Here is a 23,729-nt window from a genome sequence, read left to right on the forward strand (position 1 = left end):
AACACAGCAATTTTCTATTACTCTCTCTTCATGACTCACAACACCAGCTCATCCATAATCTGTAATAACCCAGGGAATATGGCTGAATATTTGTGGCTGGTGTAATCTTTTGCTGAGTGGGAAGAAAGAAAATGATCTGTCGGGCAACCCAGAGCTTCTGCTTAGAAGAGAAGCAAAGGAAAGGAAATGCAAATATATATTTTATCTGCTGCCTACAAAAAGCTTGTTTCTTAGAAGTAAAATGACCTGTATAATTATTTCCTCTCCCATTTTTAGGATTTTAGATCTAATTAAGAAGAAATATTAGTATGCTAAACCTGAATTTATGGCCTATTTTCTTTTCTGCCTGCTCTATTCCCTTTCTCTTGGCTTCTTCTCTATCTTGTACAATGCCTTGCCACAAAAGTGGGCAGTTTTGGGGCACACACAGCAGCAGACCACCTTTTCTTAGTCACCTTTCTCCATAGCTCTATTTCTTCTCTTCAAAACTTTCCAACTTCTACTTTCAGCTCCCCACCACTTAAAAAGGTTGGGCGACGGGGTGTGCGAAGGAGACACTAAGCAAAAAAACTATATGGCATTTCCAAAGCCAAAAAAAAAGTCTTCAGCCAGATTTCCCACCTCCACACTGCTAGATTAAAAAGGTCAAATTAATGTGTGATGTGGTGGACCGATGCTGCTCCAGAGAAACTGGTGGCTGCACCATGGCCACTGGGTAGGGAATATCCCATTTTCCTCTAAGCCACACAGAGAGCTGCTTAGGTGAGTCCTCACCAGCTGCTTCCAACTTGAAGGTCAGTTTCTGGCCTGCAGCCTCACAGATGTATTCTCCAGCATCTTTCTTCTCCAGCTGCTCTATAACCAGGCGCCGGGTTTTGCCCACAGTTTCTGTTCTGAATTTTCTAGAGGAAATGAGCAGTTTTCCATCCTTGAACCATTTCACTTCGGTTGCGTCCTGTGCTACCTCACAGCTGAGGGTGGCACTTTCTGTCAGGACAGCATTCACCTCCTTCTGGACGTTTTCCTGGTTTATAAATGCAGGTTTTGGCTCTGAATGCAGAAAAAGAAGAAAATATTGATTGAGGGATTAAAATGAGATCAGTCTTACAGAATTCTGTGCAGACACTTGGAAAATATTTAGGTTACCACTTGCCAAAACTGATTGTCTTCACTGGGCAATACCCAACCTTCTGTGTGACCGAATTGCAATGTGGAAACTAGGGAAGCAAGAGTCTAGGAATGGAGAGGACCAAGAGAGTCCTTGACATCAATCCTATGGTTGCAAGCCACCGTGCAAAAAACATTTAATTCAAATGCTCCCAAAGAACATCTTGTCCTGCATATCACCAAAATCTCACCAATTCCTTTTAGTTAAGACCTACAGTGAAATGTCAAGGTCACAAATAGAGCACTATGGGCTTCTGGAACAGACTCTTCATGGTGTCTTCCACTGTCACAAGCGTGACTTTCAAAGGGACAAAGGAAATATGATTGGCCTATAGTGCTCAGATATGCCAGGACCAAGGCTGGCAAGGTACCCAAGATTGGGTACCAACGTCAACACTCCCTTTAGCATCCCATGCTTAAAGCTGTTTGGGCACCTTGTGAGTCCTGTTCCAAAAGACCAATTGCTGGGAATCTTTCACGACAAAGGTACATTTAGCACCTGGCAGGAGTAGTAAGGCATCTCAGAAGGCTGAGATCTCAAACACACAACAGCACAAATTCAGAAAAAAGTGCTGAGTTTTCAACCCATTTCGATGAGTGCTGCTGCCAAAATTGCAAATGACAAAGCATATTCCAGCCTCTCAGTTTTCAGAAATAGGATCGTGAGTCTAACAAGAAATAGATTTTTGAACGGCTCTTTCCTTTCAAGAGGTTCAGTGCACAAGAATCAACCTTTGGGATCCCAGAAAAGGGAAAGATCTGAATAATATGTTGATAATTATTTCTATTATATTTATATCTGCAATTATTATATAGACAGACTAAGAATGAGATAGGTCTTTGTACCGTGCTAGAGCCAAATATTCCCATTTCTACAAGTCCAGGCAATCAGGTACAGAAAATCAGGTGAACCCTACAGGGTGCAACAAATCCCAGACTATTGCAACTGAGTCATTGTGTAAGAGTTATTACAGGTATTACTTTATTATCCTCTACTGTAATTCAGACAAGATGTGTCTCACCTGTGATGACAAGCTTGAAGGTCAGTTTCTGGCCAGCAGCCTCGCAGGTGTACTCCCCAGCATCTCTCTTCTCCACCTGACCCACCACCAGACGACGCGATTTGCCCTCCGACTCCACCTTGAACTTCTTGCTCGAGGTGATCACTTTCCCCTCCTTGTACCATTTCACATCGGTCTTCTCCTGGGCCACCTCGCAGCTCAGCGTGGCGTTTTCCGATAGTGCAGCTTTCACCTCTTTCTGCACCTTCTCCTTGTTGGTAAACACAACTTCTGGCTCTGAAGAGAGAGAGAGAAAATTTCAGAGTGTCTCCAAGATATGATGTTGCGTGATCCCCTTATCACGGCTTACAGGTAACACTGGAAACCAAGTCTCTGACTTGACAGTACACATCTACAGCTATTAGAAGAACGTGCAGACTGCTTTGTGGTGAGTTTTTTTGTGTTTTGTTTTGGGTTGGTTTGTTGTTTTGTTTTAAAGAAGCTTTTTGTTGCTTTGTCACAAATCACACTAAGATTAGTATATTTATGGCAGCAAGCTAGGAGATCATCTGGACCATTTATAAGAGCATTGTATGGCAGGCCCCAGTCAAGGCAAGATACATTTTGGTTGAAGTTGAGTGAAAAGTAATGAATTCTTACTGGGAGGAACTGTCCCTTTCTGTGTCACAGCCCCATATCGTTGATTCCTTTTGTTCCCAATAGCTGTGTCTGCTGTCGTTACTGTCCTATTGGCACTAGATAACTTTCTTCAGTGCAAAGGATGCTAAGACCAGGACTTACATGTTCAGAACTGTATTATTACTTCCCATGCAACCTTGAGAAAAGCCCAGCCCACCTCACATTCTTACATCCAAATGGTGAAATCCCCTTGTTCTCCGGTTGACGCATTAGTCAGCCCACTTGCAAGAGCATCAGGAGGCAGGGAGTGAGTTGGAAAGTTGAATCCATTCTCCTACTCTACAGCCCCAGTAGGGCGATGCATCTGAAATGAGTCCCCATGACACTTTCTTTCCCTAGTTGCCACTTACATGGTGCCTTAGAGACCTTAACATATAGCAAGCCTTACTGTCATATTCAACCCCCAGGCTGAAATGAGCTCTTCCAAGACAGAGTGCAGACATCAAGCAGACACACAACTGCTCTCCACCATGACCCTTCTCTGAAATGCACTGAGAATCAGACGCGTTGCAGAATTGTTCTTGTTGTACCAACACGTGGGAATGGAGATGTGCAATCAGTACTTTCCTTTTCATGGCCCTGTTCCTACAGTGATGGGCAGCTCCAAAGTTTTTCAAGGATGGAGCTCCCTGTCTTAAGGATTTTATAGAGTTTTACATAGAAGATATAAAGAAAACTGTATTTGTGACTCTGTCCCACTCCTCAGAGCCAGACCATCTCAATGATGTTCTCCAAAAATTTGAAGCATAACAGGAAAAAATTTATGAAATAATACTCATTTTTCTAAATAATCTAGAAAAAGTAAGACTGGGCCAAAGAATCTTCTTTCACCTGTGACATCAATCTTGAAGGTCAGTTTCTGGCCAGCAGCCTCGCAGGTGTACTCCCCAGCATCTCTCTTCTCCACCTGACCCACCACCAGACGACGAGATTTGCCCTCCGACTCCACCTTGAACTTCTTGCTCGAGGTGATCACTTTCCCCTCCTTGTACCATTTCACATCGGTCTTCTCCTGGGCCACCTCGCAGCTCAGCGTGGCGTTTTCCAATAGTGCAGCTTTCACCTCTTTCTGCACCTTCTCCTTGTTGATAAATGCATCCTCTGCTTCTGTGGGGTGGAAGAAGCAATATAAAAGTCACACGTACGTTCATGCTGTCCAAAACGTTCACAACCAAATGCAAACTCCTGCTTACAAGACCTTCCCACAGCTCTGTCGTTTTGGAATGGTCCCGCTCACAGCTAAGATACACTCAGGCAAGTACGGCCTGAGGACAACACATCAACCATTTCTGAGTAAAATGAACCAATGCCCCAGGAGTTAAGGTTCTTCCCATCCCCATGGATCCACAAGAAAGCTGGGTTTTTGTTCCTCAATGCAATGCACATATAAGCACCCAATCTCATCCGCCACTGGGACTCCAGTGTAAGCCTTGCCCACTCTAGGTGCTTCTTGAGCATGATTCCAGACCTATTTTCCTACACATCTGGGAGCTGGCCCTACCTTTATCCCTATAAATCACAGCAGCATATGTAAACTCGTCTAATTTTTCTCTACTCTGAAATTAGAAAACAACAAGGACTGCTGAGTGGGATTCATCTCACAGATGAAGACATCTAGCTATAGGCATCTCTGTGACAGTGGATAAATGCAAGCTGGTTGCCTGATCAACCTCACTACTCAATGCACATCTAGGCCAAACAGACCCTGGAGCCCAGAGAGTGATTGGTTTTGCTCTGTAGTAAAGGGAAGTCACGGACCACCCTGTGATGAGAACCAACACATCTCCCACCTGTGACGACAAGCTTGAAGGTCAGTTTCTGGCCAGCAGCCTCGCAGGTGTACTCCCCAGCATCTCTCTTCTCCACCTGACCCACCACCAGACGACGCAATTTGCCCTCCGACTCCACCTTGAACTTCTTGCTCGAGGTGATCACTTTCCCCTCCTTGTACCATTTCACATCGGTCTTCTCCTGGGCCACCTCGCAGCTCAGCGTGGCGTTTTGTGTCAGTACAGCCTTCACCTCCTTTTGTACCTTGTCCTTGTTTGTAAACACAACTTCTGGCTCTGAAGAGAGAGAGAATTTCAGAGTGTCTCCAAGATAAGATGTTGCGCGATCCCCTTATCACGGCTTACAGGTAAGACTGGAAACCAAGTCTCTGACTTGACAGTACACATCTACAGCTATTGGTAGAACATGCAGACTGCTTTGTGGTGAGATTGTGTGTTTTGTTTTGTGTTTTGAGTGCAGACGTTGGGCAGACACCCTACCACTCTCCACCACGACTCTGCTCTGAAATGCACTGACAATCAGCTGCGTCACAAAGTTGTTCTGTTGCACCAACTTGTTGGGATGGAGAGATGCAATCAGTACTTTCCTCTTCACGGTCTGTTTCTACAGAGGTGGGTCTCTCCCAGAGTTTTTTCGGGGACGGAGCTCCCTGTCTTACAGATTTTATACTGTTTTACATAGAAGATACATAATAATATTCATTTTTCTAAATATTCCAGAAATAGGAAGGCTGGGCCAAAGAATCTTCTCTCACCTGTGATGTCAAGCTTGAAGGCTGGAAGTAAATCTATGTCACTAGGAAACTTTCTTTATAGCTACAGCAAACAAATATGTAATCAGATAATCCCTCACCTGTGACGTCAAGCTTGAAGGTCAGTTTCTGGCCAGCAGCCTCGCAGGTGTACTCCCCAGCATCTCTCTTCTCCACCTGACCCACCACCAGACGACGAGATTTGCCCTCCGACTCCACCTTGAACTTCTTGCTCGAGGTGATCACTTTCCCCTCCTTGTACCATTTCACATCGGTCTTCTCCTGGGCCACCTCGCAGCTCAGCGTGGCGTTTTCCGAGAGTGCAGCTTTCACCTCTTTCTGCACCTTCTGCTTGTTGATGAAAGCATCTTCTGCCTCTGGAATTAAGAGTACAGGGAGAGATTTAGAAAATTAATCTTTCACACACACACCTCTTCCCAGATGCACACATCAGTCTTTGCATTATGGTGCTGAAGATGGATTTCACATTCCCATTCCCTGCCAACACTGTCAACTGCATGTTAACATTCGAATCGCATCAAGTGCCGGTGAAGGACTCCTTTACTGGTAGTCCAAGACAGCTTAGATGGCCCCAATGTTGCTTTCATTTCTACCGCTATCATTCTCCAAAATCTGCAGAACAGAATCTCACATATCCCAATGTCCAGCAGCACATAGTGGATGCAGTCTGGAAGAAGTCTGTTTCCTCTAAGAGGACAAGCATTAAATTGTCCAAACAATCAAAGAGCTGCAATTTGCTTTGCCAGCAAAAGCAAAGCTAGTGTTGAGAAACAAACTTTGTGAGCCTATTCTATGTCTATATCTTTATTTCCCAAATGTTCCAAAGATGTGTCATCCCAGAACTATGTTTCTCTAGTATGCTAACTAGTGTGTATATATCTATATAGTTTACATATATATATATAAAAAAAACTGTATGAGATTCAACAAGGCCAAGTGCCGGGTCCTGCACTTCGGCCACAACAACCCCATGCAGCGCTACAGGCTTGGGGAAGAGTGGCTGGAAAGCTGCCCAGCAGAGAAGGACCTGGGGGTGCTGGTCGACAGCCGGCTGAACATGAGCCGGCAGTGTGCCCAGGCGGCCAAGAAGGCCAAGGGCATCCTGGCCTGTATCAGAACTAGTGTGGCCAGCAGGAGCAGGGAAGTGATCGTGCCCCTGTACTCGGCACTGGTGAGGCCGCACCTCAAATACTGTGTTCAGTTTTGGGCCCCTCCCTACAAGAAGGACGTTGAGGTGCTGGAGCGTGTCCAGAGAAGGGCAACGAGGCTGGTGAGGGGTCTGGAGAACAAGTCTGATGAGGAGCGGCTGAGGGAACTGGGGTTGTTTAGCCTGGAGAAGAGGAGGCTGAGGGGAGACCTCATCGCTCTCTACAACTCCCTGAAAGGAGGTTGTAGCGAGGTGGGGGTCGGTCTCTTCTCCCAAGCAACAAGCGACAGGACGAGAGGAAACGGCCTCAAGTTGTGCCAGGGGAGGTTTAGATTGGACGTGAGGAAAAATGTCTTTACTGAAAGAGTGGTGAAACATTGGACCAGGCTGCCCAGGGAAGTGGTGGAGTCCCCATCCCTGGAGGTATTTAAAAGACGTGTAGATGAGGCGCTTAGGGACATGGTTTAGTGGGCATGGTGGTGTTGGGTCGACAGTTGGACTCGATGATCTTAGAGGTCTTTTCTAACCTTAATGATTCTCTGATTCTAACGAATGAAAATTAGCCAGCCCCCATGGTATTTGCCTAGCACTGCACCATGACAGAATCAAAAAGCAATCTAATATATGAACTCCTCAATTTGCTTTAAATTCATCAAGATCCAACTGAGGGATGTCAAGGTTAAATCCTGTTCTTGCTAATGTCATCGTGAAGAGACCTGGTTTCCTCAGCTACTGCTTCTGAGACCAGTTCTAGCATTTCCTTTTAGTTGGCAGAGGCCATAATAAAAAGGTTTCCTCCATAATAAAGAGACACTTTATTTAAGGAAGGAGCATTCATAAGAGAATTCTTGTGCTCAGAAGTTTTTCTGTGTCCTTTAATTTCTCCTGCAATTATTGAATTCTCATTTTGCTTCAGTGCATCTCCACCAGATTCCCAGGAAAATTCCCAGTGATTTTCAGCCTGCCCTGGGCTTGGGCTACGGAAATCCGCTGCATTCTTAGTTTTCAAAGAAGGGAGACAGATCTAATAGTTTGAACGCAACCGCATGAGTAAAACAGCAGAATTTAAATACTGGCTCCATCACTGCCTGCTGAGATGGAATTTGCCAAGCCACGTAATTTTTCTCTCCTTCAATTTTTTCAGGATGTAAAACAGAGATGCAGCAAATTCACTCACCCATGACATCGATCTTGAAGGTCAGTTTCTGGCCAGCAGCCTCACAGGTGTACTCCCCAGCATCTCTCTTCTCCACCTGACCCACCACCAGACGACGAGATTTGCCCTCCGACTCCACCTTGAACTTCTTGCTCGAGGTGATCACTTTCCCCTCCTTGTACCATTTCACATCGGTCTTCTCCTGGGCCACCTTGCAGCTCAGCGTGGTGCTCTCCTTCAGCACTGCCTTCACCTCCTTTTGCATTTTGTCTTTGTGTTCAAACACATCATCTGCAAGATTGGAAAGAAGGAAAAGTCTAGAAAAAAGCCTGTGAAAATTAAAGCTGTGCCTCCAAGATCATATGGTACTGGGTTTTCAACTGGTGGATTACAGTTGAATAAAGAAGCTGTAAAATTTAAAAGGCTAATAGAGTCAGTTAAGCAAATGCTTGGGGAAGCACTGGCAGGAAAAGCTTGCTTCCAGACAGCACAATTTCTGGCTGCTGCTCATCTGGGCAGCAAGAAGAACTTCCATTGCCTGATCTTTAGGCTTACACCAGCTTTCCTACACACACTCTGTACGGTCACTCTGCAGGCCAAGCAGGATGAGCTCTCTTGGGGAAGCAGGGCACGTTCTGTTCACTCACAGAAAAGGCTGAGCTGCATACTCACAGTGAACAGGACGTACTCCAGGAAGGATCTTTCATTTGCCAGCACTGTCCCCATATTTGGGCCCAAGTAATTTCCAGGAAAAAAACCCGTAAGGGTTATGAAATAGATGCATAACAACTGGAGTACCTTCACAAGAACTTGTATAGAGTTGTGTCCTTATGGAACAGCATCACTTCCCAGATAGATTCTAAAGAATGTGCTACTAATAGTACAAAATCACAGCCATAAAATAATTTAGGTTAGGAGTGATCACTGGAGGTCATCCAGTCCCACTTCCCCACTCACAGCAGATAAAATTACATCGAGTTACTCAGGGCCATGTCCCACTGAGTTCTGAATATCTCCAGCGCTGGAGATCCCACAACCTCACGGCTCCTGTTCCAGAGCTTGACCACCCGCATGGTGCAAGTTTTTCCTAATATCTTTTCAGAACCTCTCATGTTCCAACTCGTATACTTTGCCTCTTCTCCTATCACCATGCACCTTTGAGAAGAACGTGGAGCTGTGGACTCTATATCCTCCCGTTAGATAGTTACAGGCCACAATAAAAGCTCCCTTTTACCTTCTCTTCTCCAGCCTGAACAAATATGGCATGTGCTCCAGCCCCCTAATCATCTTGGTTGCCTCCACTGGAGCTGTGCGAGTAGCATCTTGGATTTCCAGATGTAAGGGCTGTCAAATTCTCCAATCAGGCAGACATTGAATTACGAACGGTAATTTGATTTTAGGCTTGGTTTCGATAAATTCCAAGAACATCATTTTAGAAGCTGGGCATGGGAAATAACCTTGGATATAGGGATCGTAAGATGATCTAGTCTAAAGTAAATAGAGGAATTAAAAATATCTCTGTAACACACTATTTTGGAACTAGAAAACTTGTATGAATTATGAGAACTGATTAAGGAAGAAAAGATGAACAATTTGCTCAAGACTCAATATGGGACCTGGTATCTTCACACTAAAGTGTTCAGAATCTAATCTTACCCAGTGGGAAAGCAGGGAGGAAAAGATCAGGAAGGCCAGCTAAAAAAAATATGTAACTGCCCTTTAAAATCCTTTAAAAGACAAGACACATGTAAGGAATGGAAAAAAGGACAACTCTGCTGGAAAGCTGTGTCTCTGGTGTCAGGAACTGTAGTAATAAAGCAACACTTGCCAAAAGTCAGGCTGGATCCAAGCTCGTGAAGGAGGTTAAGACATCTAGCAAGGGATACTCTAGCACCAGAAATATATGTAGACAGGGAACGAACTGGGGCCATCACGCAGAGTGTGGGTTTCATGTTTCGGAGCTCTTCGTATAACACTTGTGAAGAAAACAAGCCAACGCTCCTAGAAAGTGTTCTCCTGCAGGCCAATTTGTTCGTTTTGGCTCTTACCCTCACTCTAGGTAGACGTTTTGCCTTTCAATACAAAGCAACGGAGGTTACACAAGGAGGCTAACTGAGTGAGGGCCTCCTAAGCTCACACGTTATGTTCCACCCTAGGCAACTCTCTTTAATGAGAGCTTTCAGCTGTTTGAATTTCCTTCAGGGGAATGGTTCTTCTTACACAAAGTCTAGTTGGTACTCCTTCTCAGTTATATCTTTAGTCAACAGCAAGGTGAAAAAAAGGTGATCTAGGGTTAAAGCACAGAGGGTCGAAAGATCCATTTTCCAGTTCTGGTTCTACAGCATGCTTCCTCAACAGTCTTGAAGGAGAACCCAAATGGGTCCCACCATTTCTGCCTTTAAAGTGACCAGTAAATCTCTCGGTGGCAAGAGGGAGCCAATTCTTCTCTGTTCTTCTTTCTTGTATTTACACGTTTACAAAATCTGCGTAATGGCCTCTCTTTGGCAGAAATGGGCTTGGGCAACACTCATCTATATCTTGCAGAAAAAATCCTGTCCCCCTTTCCATGATACCCAAGTACCTCAAAGCCTGTGATATGAAAAACACCTCCATGAGGTAGGGCACTCTTCTTATCCCTGTTACGAAGAGGATGTGAGATGCAGAAAAGGTTGGTGATGGTCCCCACCACGTCAACCTGCAGAGGATGGTGCTATTTCCAAAAAAAGTGAACTCCCAGTGTCCCAGCCGTGGGATTTTCTCTCATGAATATGACTGTTTCTCAGAAGCCCTAAAAGCAGGCCAATCTTTGGGTTTTCATCTGAAAGTCTCATGCAACCTTCCCTTATTGCTGTCAACAGCTTTCCTCACTCGGAGACAGACCTTTGGGCTAAGTTGCGAGCACAAACAACCGCTGAGAGCACTTCAGTGCCTTGTTGCATCCAGCAGAGGATAAAGATCTCCTGGTCCCAGATGAGAAGATCCTTCCAGAAGAAGCTAAGAGCAGCTCTTCCTTCAAACAGTGCGATAAGATCCTTTGTTAATTTCTGCCTTTCACAGCTTCATTTACAATCTGCTACAATTTTTCCAACGGCTTCTGCTATCAAAGGCATTCATTGTTTGAAATAAAATAACAATCTCAGTCTTACCCTGTACTATTCCTACAACCTGCATAGAGCTACAGAAAAAAAGTCACATAACTGAGCCATGGAATAAGTATTACCATAGTTTTTCTGGCACAAAGGAGAGTTGCCAAACACAAAGGAGAATGAGGCAGATTTGTCTCCAATTTCCTTGTCGGGTGACTCCCCAGCAATGTATACCACAGAACGCAGACATGGCGGAGCAAGCAGAATGAAACCAAATGAGCTTGTGTGCTGGTTTTGGCTGGGGTAGGGTTAATTTTCTTCACAGTGTGGGGCTGTGTTTTGGATTTGTGCTGGAAACAGTGTTGATAACACAGGGATGTTTTCGTTCCTGCTGAGCAGTGCTGACACAGAGTCAAGGCCTTTTCTGCCTCTCACCCCACCCCACCAGCGAGCAGGCTGGGGGGGCACGACAAGCTGGGAGGGGACACAGCCAGGACAGCTGACCCCAACTGACCCAAGGGATATTCCACACCATATGACGTCATACTCCGCAATAAAACTAGGGGGGGATGTTGGCCAGGGGGCCGCTGCTTGGGGACTAGCTGGGCATGGGTTGGTTGGTGGTGAGCAATGGTTTTCATTTGCATCACTTGTCTTTCTTGGGTTTTATTTCTCTCTCTGTTATTTTCCTTTTCATTAAAATTTGTCATTATTATTAATAATTATTATTATATTTTATTTCAATTATTAAACTGTTCTTATCTCAACCCATGAGTTTTCTCACTTTTACCCTTCAAATTCTCTTCCCCCCATCCTGCTGGGGGGCAGAGTGAGTGAGCAGATGTGTGGTGCTTAGTTGCCAGCTGGGGTTAATCCACGACAGCTTGTACCTCAGCAAGACCCACAGCTGGCAGTCACATGAATCTCAATGCTGTAATATCATGCTTTTACTCAAGCCACACTAGGAGCAGTCCGGCCACAAACCACCTCCAGCGGGGAAGATACATAACCACATTTATAGCTGGGTCCAAAATAAAAAGCTCAGAGGTGTGACTGGTGCACCAGGCTGCATAGATGCTGTCCTGGTTTCAGCTGGGATAGAGTTAATTTCCTTCCTAGCAGCTGGTACAGTGCTGTGTTTGGGATTTAGGGTGAGAACAATGTTGATAACACACCGATGTTTCAGTTGTTGCTGAGCAGTGCTTACACTAGTCAAGGACTTTTCAGCTTCCCATGCTCTACCGACTGAGCAGGCTGGAGGTGCACAAGAAGCTGGGAGGGGGCACAGCCAGGACAGCTGACCCCAACTGGCCACAGGGACATTCCATACCATGGGACGTCATGCTCAGTACATCAACTGGGGAAAGCTGGCCGGGGGGGCCGCTGCTCGGGGACTGGCTGGGCATCTTTTGGCGGGTGGTGAGCAATTGTACTGTGCATCACTTGCTTTGTGTATTATTATTATTTTATTCTATTTCAATTATTAAACTACCTTTATCTCAACCCACGAGTTTTTCTCACTTGTGCTCTTCCAATTCTCTCCCCCATCCCACCAGGGCAGGGGGGGAGTGAGTGAGCGGCTGCGTGGTGCTCAGTTGCCGACTGAGGTTAAACCATGACAGACGCACACACTTCTAAATAGACTTGGTTAGATTTTAGCGCTGAGTGAATCCATTGAAAGAAAGAAAGCGCCAATCTTTGCACCGAATCCAATTGTATTGTCCCACATCACTTCCTGGGATGTGCTTTTAATTGCATGCATCTTCAAGGTTTTCTTCTGGTCCACAATCAAAAAAGAAACATCTACATCAAATTCAGGTATTCTTCCCTCATAACCCTTTCAAGCAAGACAGAAGCAAGGAAGATGAGAAAGAAAGTACGGGGTAATATTTTCCACAAAAATAACTAGCAGCCAGGACTGATATGTATGCATTGATGATTCACCAGCATACACAAACTACTGGAGACCGATCTGAACTCACACTCAAAATCGTATGTGTTGTGCAATTCCCTCATGAAGTCATATGGGCAAATTCTCTCAGCAAAGCCATGTATTGTATAGATCTGGCAGAAAAACTCTGTCCCAGCAGAGATGGAAACTACAGATCCTTAGAGTGGAACTACAGACTCCTAAAGAGTGGAAGGACTGTTGTATGCTTGTCTTGTTCTAACATCCTTTTTCTTAATAACCATTTCTGGCCAAAATAAGGGAAAGAAACTAGTCTGAGTGGACTTTTGTCTTTCCCAAAGCATCCAAACACATGCCCTTAATACTGACGTTTAAGAATAAGTACTTAAGTTCTGTTGCAGACCCATATAGACCAAGGCTGGGAGTAAATCTATGTCACTAGGAAACTTTCTCTATAGCTACAGCAAACAAATATGTAATCAGATAATCCCTCACCTGTGACGTCAAGCTTGAAGGTCAGTTTCTGGCCAGCAGCCTCGCAGGTGTACTCCCCAGCATCTCTCTTCTCCACCTGACCCACCACCAGACGACGCGATTTGCCCTCCGACTCCACCTTGAACTTCTTACTCGAGGTGATCAGTTTCCCCTCCTTGTACCATTTCACATCGGTCTTCTCCTGGGCCACCTCGCAGCTCAGCATGGCGTTTTCTGAGAGTGCAGCTTTCACCTCTTTCTGCACCTTCTCCTTGTTGATAAATGCATCCTCTGCTTCTGTGGGGTGGAAGAAGCAATATAAAAGTCACACGTATGTTCATGCTGTCCAAAACGTTCACAACCAAATGCAAACTCCTGCTTACAAGACCTTCCCACAGCTCTGTCGTTTTGGAATGGTCCCGCTCACAGCTAAGATTCACTCAGGCAAGTACGGCCTGAGGACAACACATCAACCATTTCTGAGTAAGATGAACCAATGCCCCAGGAGTTAAGGTTCTTCCCATCCCCATGGATCCACAAGAAATCTGGCTTTTTGTTCCTCAATGCAATGCACATATAAGAACCAAATCTCATCCGCCACTGGGACTCCAGTGTAAGCCTTGCCCACTCTAGGTGCTTCTTGAGCATGATTCCAGACCTATTTTCTTACACATCTGGGAGCTGGCCCTACCTTTATCCCTATAAATCACAACAGCATATGTAAACTCGTCTAATTTTTCTCTACTCTAAAATTAGAAAACAACAAGGACTGCTGGGTGGGATTCATCTCACAGATGAAGACATCTAGCTATAGGCATCTCTGTGACAGTGGATAAATGCAAGCTGGTTGCCTGATCAACCTCACTACTCAATGCACATCTAGGCCAAACAGACCCTGGAGCCCAGAGAGTGATTGGTTTTGCTCTGTAGTAAAGGGAAGTCACGGACCACCCTGTGATGAGAACCAACACATCTCCCACCTGTGACGACAAGCTTGAAGGTCAGTTTCTGGCCAGCAGCCTCGCAGGTGTACTCCCCAGCATCTCTCTTCTCCACCTGACCCACCACCAGACGACGAGATTTGCCCTCCGACTCCACCTCGAACTTCTTGCTCGAGGTGATCAGTTTCCCCTCCTTGTACCATTTCACATCGGTCTTCTCCTGGGCCACCTCGCAGCTCAGCGTGGCGTTTTCCGATAGTGCAGCTTTCACCTCTTTCTGCACCTTGTCCTTGTTTGTAAACACAACTTCTGGCTCTGAAGAGAGAGAGAATTTCAGAGTGTCTCCAAGATATGATGTTGCGCGATCCCCTTATCACGGCTTACAGGTAACACTGGAAACCAAGTCTCTGACTTGACAGTACACATCTACAGCTATTAGAAGAACGTGCAGACTGCTTTGTGGTGAGTTTGTGTGTTTTGTTTTGGGTTTTGAGTGCAGACGTTGGGCAGACACCCTACCACTCTCCACCACGACTCTGCTCTGAAATGCACTGACAATCAGCTGCGTCACAAAGTTGTTCTGTTGCACCAACTTGTTGGGATGGAGAGGTGCAATCAGTACTTTCCTCTTCATGGCCTGTTTCTACAGAGGTGGGTCTCTCCCAGAGTTTTTTCGGGGATGGAGCTCCCTGTCTTACAGATTTTATACTGTTTTACATAGAAGATACATAATAATATTCATTTTTCTAAATATTCCAGAAATAGGAAGGCTGGGCCAAAGAATCTTCTCCCACCTGTGATGTCAAGCTTGAAGGCTGGAAGTAAGTCTATGTCACTAGGAAACTTTCTCTATAGCTACAGCAAACAAATATGTAATCAGATAATCCCTCACCTGTGATGTCAAGCTTGAAGGTCAGTTTCTGGCCAGCAGCCTCGCAGGTGTACTCCCCAGCATCTCTCTTCTCCACCTGACCCACCACCAGACGACGCGATTTGCCCTCTGACTCCACCTTGAACTTCTTGCTCGAGGTGATCACTTTCCCCTCCTTGTACCATTTCACATCAGTCTTCTCCTGGGCCACCTCGCAGCTCAGCGTGGCGTTTTCCAATAGTGCAGCTTTCACCTCTTTCTGCACCTTCTCCTTGTTGATAAATGCATCCTCTGCTTCTGTGGGGTGGAAGAAGCAATATGAAAGTCACACGTATGTTCATGCTGTCCAAAACGTTCACAACCAAATGCAAACTCCTGCTTACAAGACCTTCCCACAGCTCTGTCGTTTTGGAATGGTCCCGCTCACAGCTAAGATTCACTCAGGCAAGGCATGGCCCTCTGTACAGCCTGAGGACAACACAGCAGCCGTTTCTGAGTAAAATGAACCAATGCCCCAGGAGTTAAGGTTCTTCCCATCCCCATGGATCCACAAGAAAGCTGGGTTTTTGTTCCTCAATGCAATGCACATATAAGAACCAAATCTCATCCGCCACTGGGACTCCAGTGTAAGCCTTGCCCACTCTAGGTGCTTCTTGAGCATGATTCCAGACCTATTTTCTTACACATCTGGGAGCTGGCCCTACCTTTATCCCTATAAATCACAGCAGCATATGTAAACTCGTCTAATTTTTCTCTACTCTGAAATTAGAAAACAACAAGGACTGCTGAGTGGGATTCATCTCACAGATGAAGACATCTAGCTATAGGCATCTCTGTGACAGTGGATAAATGCAAGCTGGTTGCCTGATCAACCTCACTACTCAATGCACATCTAGGCCAAACAGACCCTGGTGCCCAGAGAGTGATTGGTTTTGCTCTGTAGTAAAGGGAAGTCACGGACCACCCTGTGATGAGAACCAACACATCTCCCACCTGTGACGACAAGCTTGAAGGTCAGTTTCTGGCCAGCAGCCTCGCAGGTGTACTCCCCAGCATCTCTCTTCTCCACCTGACCCACCACCAGACGACGCGATTTGCCCTCTGACTCCACCTTGAACTTCTTGCTCGAGGTGATCACTTTCCCCTCCTTGTACCATTTCACATCGGTCTTCTCCTGGGCCACCTCGCAGCTCAGCGTGGTGTTTTCCGATAGTGCAGCTTTCACCTCTTTCTGCACCTTCTGCTTGTTGATAAATGCATCCTCTGCCTCTGAAATAAGGAAACATCAGGGCAAAAAAATACTTAAGAAATAATAGCTTGTGACAAGACATTACATGTATTTTGTGTAGGTGCTCTACAGGGTCATTTCTTGTAAGTACCATTGCTTTACTGTTCTTTTTATCACATAGAACAGTGCACCCTCAAAACATAGTCCATGTAATTATCATACCTCTCTGACCAGTCTTCACGAACAGCTCAACTGCCTCATTTTCAAATTTCTTACAATGAAGACAAAAATAAATTTCCCCCTTTGTGTTTTTATGATATTTCTACACCCCACATTTGGAACTAGCCAAATATAACACAATTATGAGTTGCCACCTTCACTATCACATTATTTACAGGAATTTACCAGCATCTCAGTATTTGAGGTTAAGACCGTGTGCTGTTCAGAAAATATCTTGTAACTCGATCCCGAAGAAATGACAAAGATACAGTTCTTAATATGGAAAAGTACTTGGCCTACATTATACATAAAAGTGGCCTATAAAATTTGAAGTACACTTTTCTTTCCTCAGAAATCTCAATTTTTTTGGAAAACTGGCCATAGGGAATCTTCTCTTAATACTTAACACAAGCAACAAGAATGAACTGTTTAAAATAACTTTCTTCCACAGTACCACTTAGGACGTCCATCTTAACAAGTGGAGTTGGCATCAAAAGGATATCGTGTGCGATCAGTAGTTAGTTAGGCGTATGCATTGAAAAGATTCAGTTGTCACCTTGCTAAGTAGGACTGACTGATAAATTGCACCTTTTACCTTTTACTGTAATGATTGTTTTACCTGGTTGTCCTTTTACCAACAATTGGTGTGGTCACTGTTAGCTTTTATATTACCGTACATTTGAGATGTGGGAGGACAAATAGACCCTAAATAAATGGGCTGCCACATTTTTTCCCACTGATTTACCCTAAGAAATAACTGCACAAGAAGTGTAAAATATTTCTGGTATGCCTACGTGATGGACATCACAATTCAACAACCGTCCAGCATTTAGCACAGGCGGCCTATGCCTATTTGGGTCCGAGGTATGTACTTGAGCGTTGAAGTCCATGATTTCACTGATACAGAAGCACAAGCTCCAAAGATAGATGCTGGACTAGCAAGTGTATGGGGTTGCCATTGCCCTTCGGTTGCAGTGCAAGCATGGAAGATAATTCATCCACTCAGCTTCGGGTTACCTGGTTAAGGTTACCTGGCAGGCTCTTGGTTCTCCCTAGCAGTCATGGTGAACCTCTTCTGTAACCTGTGCTACTGCCTTCCTCCCCCTAGACACTCTCTGCAGCCTCCTAGTGCCATCCTTTACTCCTCCTTGATGACTTTCTCCTCTGCATACAGTCTCTGTCATGTCTGTACTCTGAGTGGCAGCAGCTGCCTGGGAGGGTAAGGAGTAGGGGTAAGTTGAGGTCAAGTTCCTACACTGCTGACCGTGGCACTACATGCCATCCTGGGAGCCACATCGTAGGCTTGCCGTCAATTTTGCACAGTCCTTGGAAAGAGAGGGGTCCTGCAGGGAGCCAGCCGAAGCAGGAACCCAGCTTACATGCTCTAAATTTGAGCTCCTCTGTTTATATTGGCTGTAGAAGGGGTATAAGGAGGTGTCATTGTCATTAAGGTGTCATTAACAAGGCAGCGTACGTGGCCTGGGTGATGCAAAACTCCTCAAAGGCACACGTCAGCCCACTGCAGATTAAGCAGCATTTTGATATCTAAAAGAGCTCGAGCACACACCATGGTTTGCATTCAAAACTGGTTGCAAAAACATAAACATTTCAACTTCCAGTTACAACTTGGACTGTGAATATGCAGGGTGCACTAAACAAATGAGTTACAAACCAGCCTGTGTCAGTGGGTGCTGTATTTAAAATGTCAAGTTAGCAGGGCAGGAATATTCCAGAAGGGTTACTCACTTGTCCTCTGCATTCTTGCCCTTTAATATAAACCATTTTTATAGTGATAGGAAATGTGACTAAAACTTTTAGTCAGCTTATGAAGTGACTTACATTAGCCAGTAATTTGCCTTAGAAACTTATTTTAAAGTTAAAGAAGTATTCAGTGCAGATGACACTTTCAACCTCAGCTGAAACTGGTTAGTGAAGTCCCACTGAAACTGAAGAAAACCATTTTCAGGACATGCAGCTTTCGCCAACTTCAAATAAGGATTTCACTGCATACCATGAACCTTGAAATAATGAGATTTCAGAACTGGCTCTTTTGGTTACACGTCTAGCCCAGTCCCAAGGTGTGCAGCACCTGCTTCTTTTTATATTAAGCCAAAAAGCTATAGCTGCATCCCAGTACTCAACACCGAGCATCTAACCTTCAAGCTGTCCTTAAATAGGGAAGGTTTTCTGCTACCAGTGGAGCCCTGGAGTACAGGAACCCTGAAAAGCTTTCCGAGTGCAATGGTAACAGGATAAATTAAGACCCAGAAAGCCACCGCACTTTGGGATAATCTAGTAAGATGAGGATTTCTGCAGCAAAAGAGCCAACCACTCAGAGTACTCATAATCCCTCCTGACTTTCAGACTAGATCGTTTTCCAGTGAGTGCCGGACTTGCACGTCATGTTACAGTTGTACACATGAGAAATACAGCAACGGTAGCTAGGCAAGCACTCTCCACTTACAACAGAGGGGGAAAGGTGTTACATTACCCTGCGCAGCCGTGAAGTCATCCGGTTTGAAAGAGAACTGAAAACATTTGGTTTCTGAGGCAGACAGCTAAGAATAGCCCTCAGCTAGAGAATTAAAGTGTAAAAGCACTAAATTTGTGTGTCTTCTGACTACACCTCTGCAGTAATATGTGAACTGGTTTCAGCAGCTGAGCATGAACTTGGTTTATACCAATGGTCTTTCTATCAATGTCCATGTTGCATTTTCTCCGAAAGATGCCTCTCAGATCTAGCCTTACCGTAATCCATCCTTCACTGAAACTGGCAGTTCCCCGAGGCAAAAGGATGAGCTACACAATTCGTGAAAAAGAGCCCAAAATGCCCCAACTCACGCCCTGCGTATGCCACGCAGAGTGGGGACACATAACAGCTGATGGCTTACAATTTATGCTGCGGGGAGCAGCAAAGCTTTATGCTATAGCAGCAGTTGCGCATTGCGCATAGAAGATGGAGGGAGCAGGATGCCCCAAGACAGCGGGAGAGCGGTAAAGACTGCAACCATTACAAGGGAACAGCACTCGAGCTATGCCCTGCAAGGACTTCAGATCTCCAACACGGCTGCAAGCAGGAAAGTCAATAGACTCCCAACGCAGTTGCTCTTCTACATAGCTGATGAAATGCCAGACCTCTGCCAGCATCATGGTCCCGATGTGTTTGATGCCGTAAGAAAGCAGAGGAGAAAATATATTCCCTGTTCTGATCAGCTCAGAATATGAGACAAGAACTGTAACAACAGAGAGGAGTTTGGCTGCAAAGACAGTGGAGTGTTATGAATATGAACAAAACAAACCCAAACCCTTCCTTATCATCCAATTCAGAAATGGTTACTCCGAATGTAGCTGACATATCCATGGCTGCCAAGAGCCTGAGATAAAATTTACTGGACCTCTTGCAAAATATACTGAGACCAAAGAAATCTCTAGTGTAGTCAGAGTGAAAGAACAGCCTCAGTATTAAATCCTCAGACTCCAAATCATGTTGTTGAAGGAGAAAAATGCAAATACAAATAAACATTCCTAGACTCATGACTGGTCATTGCAGAGGTAGAAATCTCAATGAACAGTCATCACCTTTGGACTCAGCACATCGCAGATATGTGCAGTGCAGCTGCTACAAAATTTTTAGGACAATACACTACCATCAACTCCCCAACATTCTCAATGCAGGCACAATAAAGTAGGGATCTTGTAAACACTACTGTTTAAATATCACTTGGTGGACAGGTATTTGCACCACTTCTCATCGCTTTACAAATCACAATCGGGTATCCAATGACAGATGAAAGAAGTGGTAGGGGAAGAGCTGAATGAAATGTTGTTAAATACAAACCGTAATTCCATTTGCACATATCTATATCCATTTCTGTTCATCATCCACAAAAGTTTCGTGGTGCATGGAGTTATGAGGCTGTGCTCACATATGTGTTTGCACAGCCAGACTGCAGAATAATTGAAGCAATTCTCTGTTTTGGGAGAGAGGACATTGTGTAGAGTAAAGATGAAACAAAGAGGGAAGAAAACAGTGACTTTCATGGATGAATAGCAATAACAAGAGGAGGAATACCAATACTGACGATCGAATTGGAAGAGGTTCTTTAGCACAATGCCTGCTAATGAAAACTCTTGATTCACTATCTGAGCCTAAAGGAGTTGAGGAGCTGATATCGGTATACCCACACATAACCAGTAGATCTGCCCAGTCCTACACAACCTCACTTAAATGGTAGCTTAGACCAATGTCAGAAAGTATTTAACAGCATTTCTAATATTTTGACAGAGAAAAAAGGAGAAAACACCCAGACACAAAGAAAAGGCAATGAAATATGTCTCCCACCTGTGACGACAAGCTTGAAGGTCAGTTTCTGGCCAGCAGCCTCGCAGGTGTACTCCCCAGCATCTCTCTTCTCCACCTGACCCACCACCAGACGACGCGATTTGCCCTCTGACTCCACCTTGAACTTCTTGCTTGAGGTGATCACTTTCCCCTCCTTGTACCATTTCACATCGGTCTTCTCCTGGGCCACCTCGCAGCTCAGCGTGGCGTTTTGTGTCAGTACAGCCTTCACCTCCTTTTGTACCTTGTCCTTGTTTGTAAACACGTCTTCTGTCTCTGTAAGAAAGCCACAATAGTCACACATAGCTTTTTGCAGTTGTCTTCTCCAGTGCTTAATCAAGTTCCCCCTATTTCACTATACTTGACCGGTAGTATCATGACAGCTCATTAAGACAAGAAAACACCTTCATCTCTATTTTGCTGATAGGAGGTGAATAGGGGTATGGGAATTCTGGGATAAAGTTTAAAAACTGAATTTGAGTACAGATTTGAACCTGGGACTTGGAGCATCAACATGCACAGCCTGAACCCTCCTCCCTCTGCTCTATTTTTCTCTTCCTATGTCTCTCCAAGCTTCCAGTGAATCCAAGGGGAACAGTCCTCGTATCCTCATATCCAGGAACCATTGCTCTTTTTCTGCCTACTTGGGTCACTCAAATTCAGTCATTCTCCATCTAATCAGAGCTCTTCAAACACCTCCCCCTTCCCTTTTATCTATCCCTGCACCTCCGTTATGGCCTCGCACTGTGATTCTGCAGGAGTTTTTCTGCAGACACACCAGCTAACTGTGAGAGGTGCAGAAGTTATCATCCTTGCCCACCATTTTTTTGTGGTTACCACTAGTCATGGATACAAAAGCGTGTGTATAAAATGTTGTATGACAGTTGGCTGAAAATCAAGTCCTATGGCTGAAATATTTCACCCCAGAGAGGTTGCAAAATGACCATCCTAATGTAAGATACTACCCAAAATGGAATATTCCTTTAACTTTGGCATTTCTAGCATTTTCGCACCTCTGACTTTGACTTGGAATGTTGTTCTGTCATCCTTTGTTTCACAGGTATAGCTCCCTTGGTCTTGCTGTGTCACCTTCTTGATGATGAGCTTGCGGTGTGTCCCCTGGGAGATGACTGTTGTCCTCTGGTCCTGCTTCACCTCAGTTTGATCCTTCTTCCATACCACGGCTCCGCTGGCAGCTGACACCTCACACACCAGCTCAAGGTTTTCAAAAGGACTGACTGATATTTCTGGAGTTGTTTTGGGCTTGTTGACAAAATTAACAGCTTCATCTGAAAAGAAAAAGAGAAAGCAGTTTATGCCTTGATCCAGGCTTATCAGCGCAATGTTAAGATGCAGTAATGGCTGATCGTTATCTCATTGCCAGTCACACTTGGGTGATCAAGTTTCACCTCTGGAGGTCTAAATGTACATATGTGTGCATGGTAGTGTTGCAATGTAACTATGACAGAGTGTTAACAGTTATGGCAATAAACTGTGGTTATGAGTCAGAAAAGGCCCTCCTAAGATACAGCAGCGTTATCTCTACCGGGGAACTCATTGTCCAAGTTTTAAATCAGCCAGAGAGTTAGTAAATAATGGTCTCCAGTTTGGGAGCTGGGAATTGATCAATCCTTTATATTATATCAGCCTAGTAGGTCTACGCTGTGGCATTAATACTAGCCTTATTAAGTTCTAGATAGACATGGATCTATGCCGGCCTGGATTCATAACCAAAATCCACCTAACTGATATGCATCCATTTTCTGTCCCCCTTTCAGAAGTCAGGCGTGAAAGCTCCTACAGAGCACAGACGCGGTGGTTTCTATTACCAGAGTTGTATGTGCACAGAGCCACGAGCAGAACCTGGCCCAACATCATGAGACCATAAAGCCTGACGCGTGCTTTAATTCACAGCTCCTGTCTCAAACACATGAATGTTGATGCTTGACTTTCTGACAGATGGTGCAAACTCCTTCTCTAATCTTCAGATAATTGCTCTCGGTTACAGTGCAATCACATTCATCTCTCCTACATCCTTCTGGATCTTTTAAATCAAGCTGAGATGCCCTCAAGTTGCTGACGCTTTAATCACCACTCCTTGTTTCCGATTTCAAGCAAGCTCTAGGGAATATGTATTGATGCCCAAGTCCACAAAAAGCTTTGAAAAGATCTAAGAAGTCTCAGAAAGTCTTGTTAGAAGTGATGAGGAGCCTTTTTTTACATGTTTCTGAGCCCATTCCTGCAGCCCCATGTTCACAACATCAGTCCAACTGGACTAATTCTTCCCCAGACCAGATCACGATCAACTCCAGGAGGACTAAGTTAACATATTGAGCCAGCAGTGTCACATCTTTCTGCTGAAACTGATCTTCACAGTAGAGAACTCACAACTGCTCATAGCTCTCATAGCTCAAGCAGCAGAGGTTCCTGTTTCGATACCTCAGCTCAAACTCTGCTGACTGCACAGACTGGTGGCCACACGTATGAGCCGTGCCTGCACACACGCACACAGAGCGTGTGTCATGTATGCAGCAACGATACAGCCTTTTTATCAGCTCAGGTTTTTTGCAGGTGTATTTGTAAAGGTAAAAGCGAAGGCAACTAAGTAAGTGGAGACAGGCACCTTGTGTGTAAAATGTGAGCAAACCTATCCAGCACACCCTGTCCCTAAGCTAACAAGCAATGTTTGATGAGCACGTCAGGTATTTCATACCCTTCATTCCACCAAGCCAGCCCTTGCCTGAAGAGCAAGCTGATGGCTGTCAGTTATAACCAACCTTAGCTTAGTATCGCATTTTTTTTAGCGGCAACTGTTGCTTTCAGTCACTGAGTATCCCAAGGACAATTGCTATGCTACACCCATGCCAGGCACGTCTGCGGCATGAGAGAATAAATACTTCATTAAAAATCATTAGGACTGATTTAT

At 44.9% G+C, this 23,729-nt stretch overlaps 1 protein-coding gene across 1 annotated transcript in view; it reads right to left on the reverse strand.

Annotated features, from left to right (window-relative positions):
• Positions 1 to 23,729, reverse strand: part of OBSCN (obscurin, cytoskeletal calmodulin and titin-interacting RhoGEF) — a 208,484-nt gene that overhangs the window by 151,228 nt on the left and 33,527 nt on the right. The window contains exons 9-20 of the mRNA XM_076332060.1: positions 21,817 to 22,092; positions 20,804 to 21,079; positions 16,008 to 16,283; positions 15,036 to 15,311; positions 14,183 to 14,458; positions 13,224 to 13,499; positions 7,755 to 8,024; positions 5,511 to 5,786; positions 4,658 to 4,933; positions 3,699 to 3,974; positions 2,190 to 2,465; positions 775 to 1,050 (exon numbers count right to left, since the gene is read on the reverse strand). Coding sequence (XP_076188175.1) covers positions 775 to 1,050; positions 2,190 to 2,465; positions 3,699 to 3,974; positions 4,658 to 4,933; positions 5,511 to 5,786; positions 7,755 to 8,024; positions 13,224 to 13,499; positions 14,183 to 14,458; positions 15,036 to 15,311; positions 16,008 to 16,283; positions 20,804 to 21,079; positions 21,817 to 22,092 — 3,306 coding nt within the window. The remainder of the gene's footprint in view (positions 1 to 774; positions 1,051 to 2,189; positions 2,466 to 3,698; positions 3,975 to 4,657; positions 4,934 to 5,510; positions 5,787 to 7,754; positions 8,025 to 13,223; positions 13,500 to 14,182; positions 14,459 to 15,035; positions 15,312 to 16,007; positions 16,284 to 20,803; positions 21,080 to 21,816; positions 22,093 to 23,729) is intronic.

This window comes from Aptenodytes patagonicus, chromosome 2, assembly GCF_965638725.1.
Source record: "Aptenodytes patagonicus chromosome 2, bAptPat1.pri.cur, whole genome shotgun sequence".
NCBI lineage: Eukaryota > Metazoa > Chordata > Aves > Sphenisciformes > Spheniscidae > Aptenodytes > Aptenodytes patagonicus.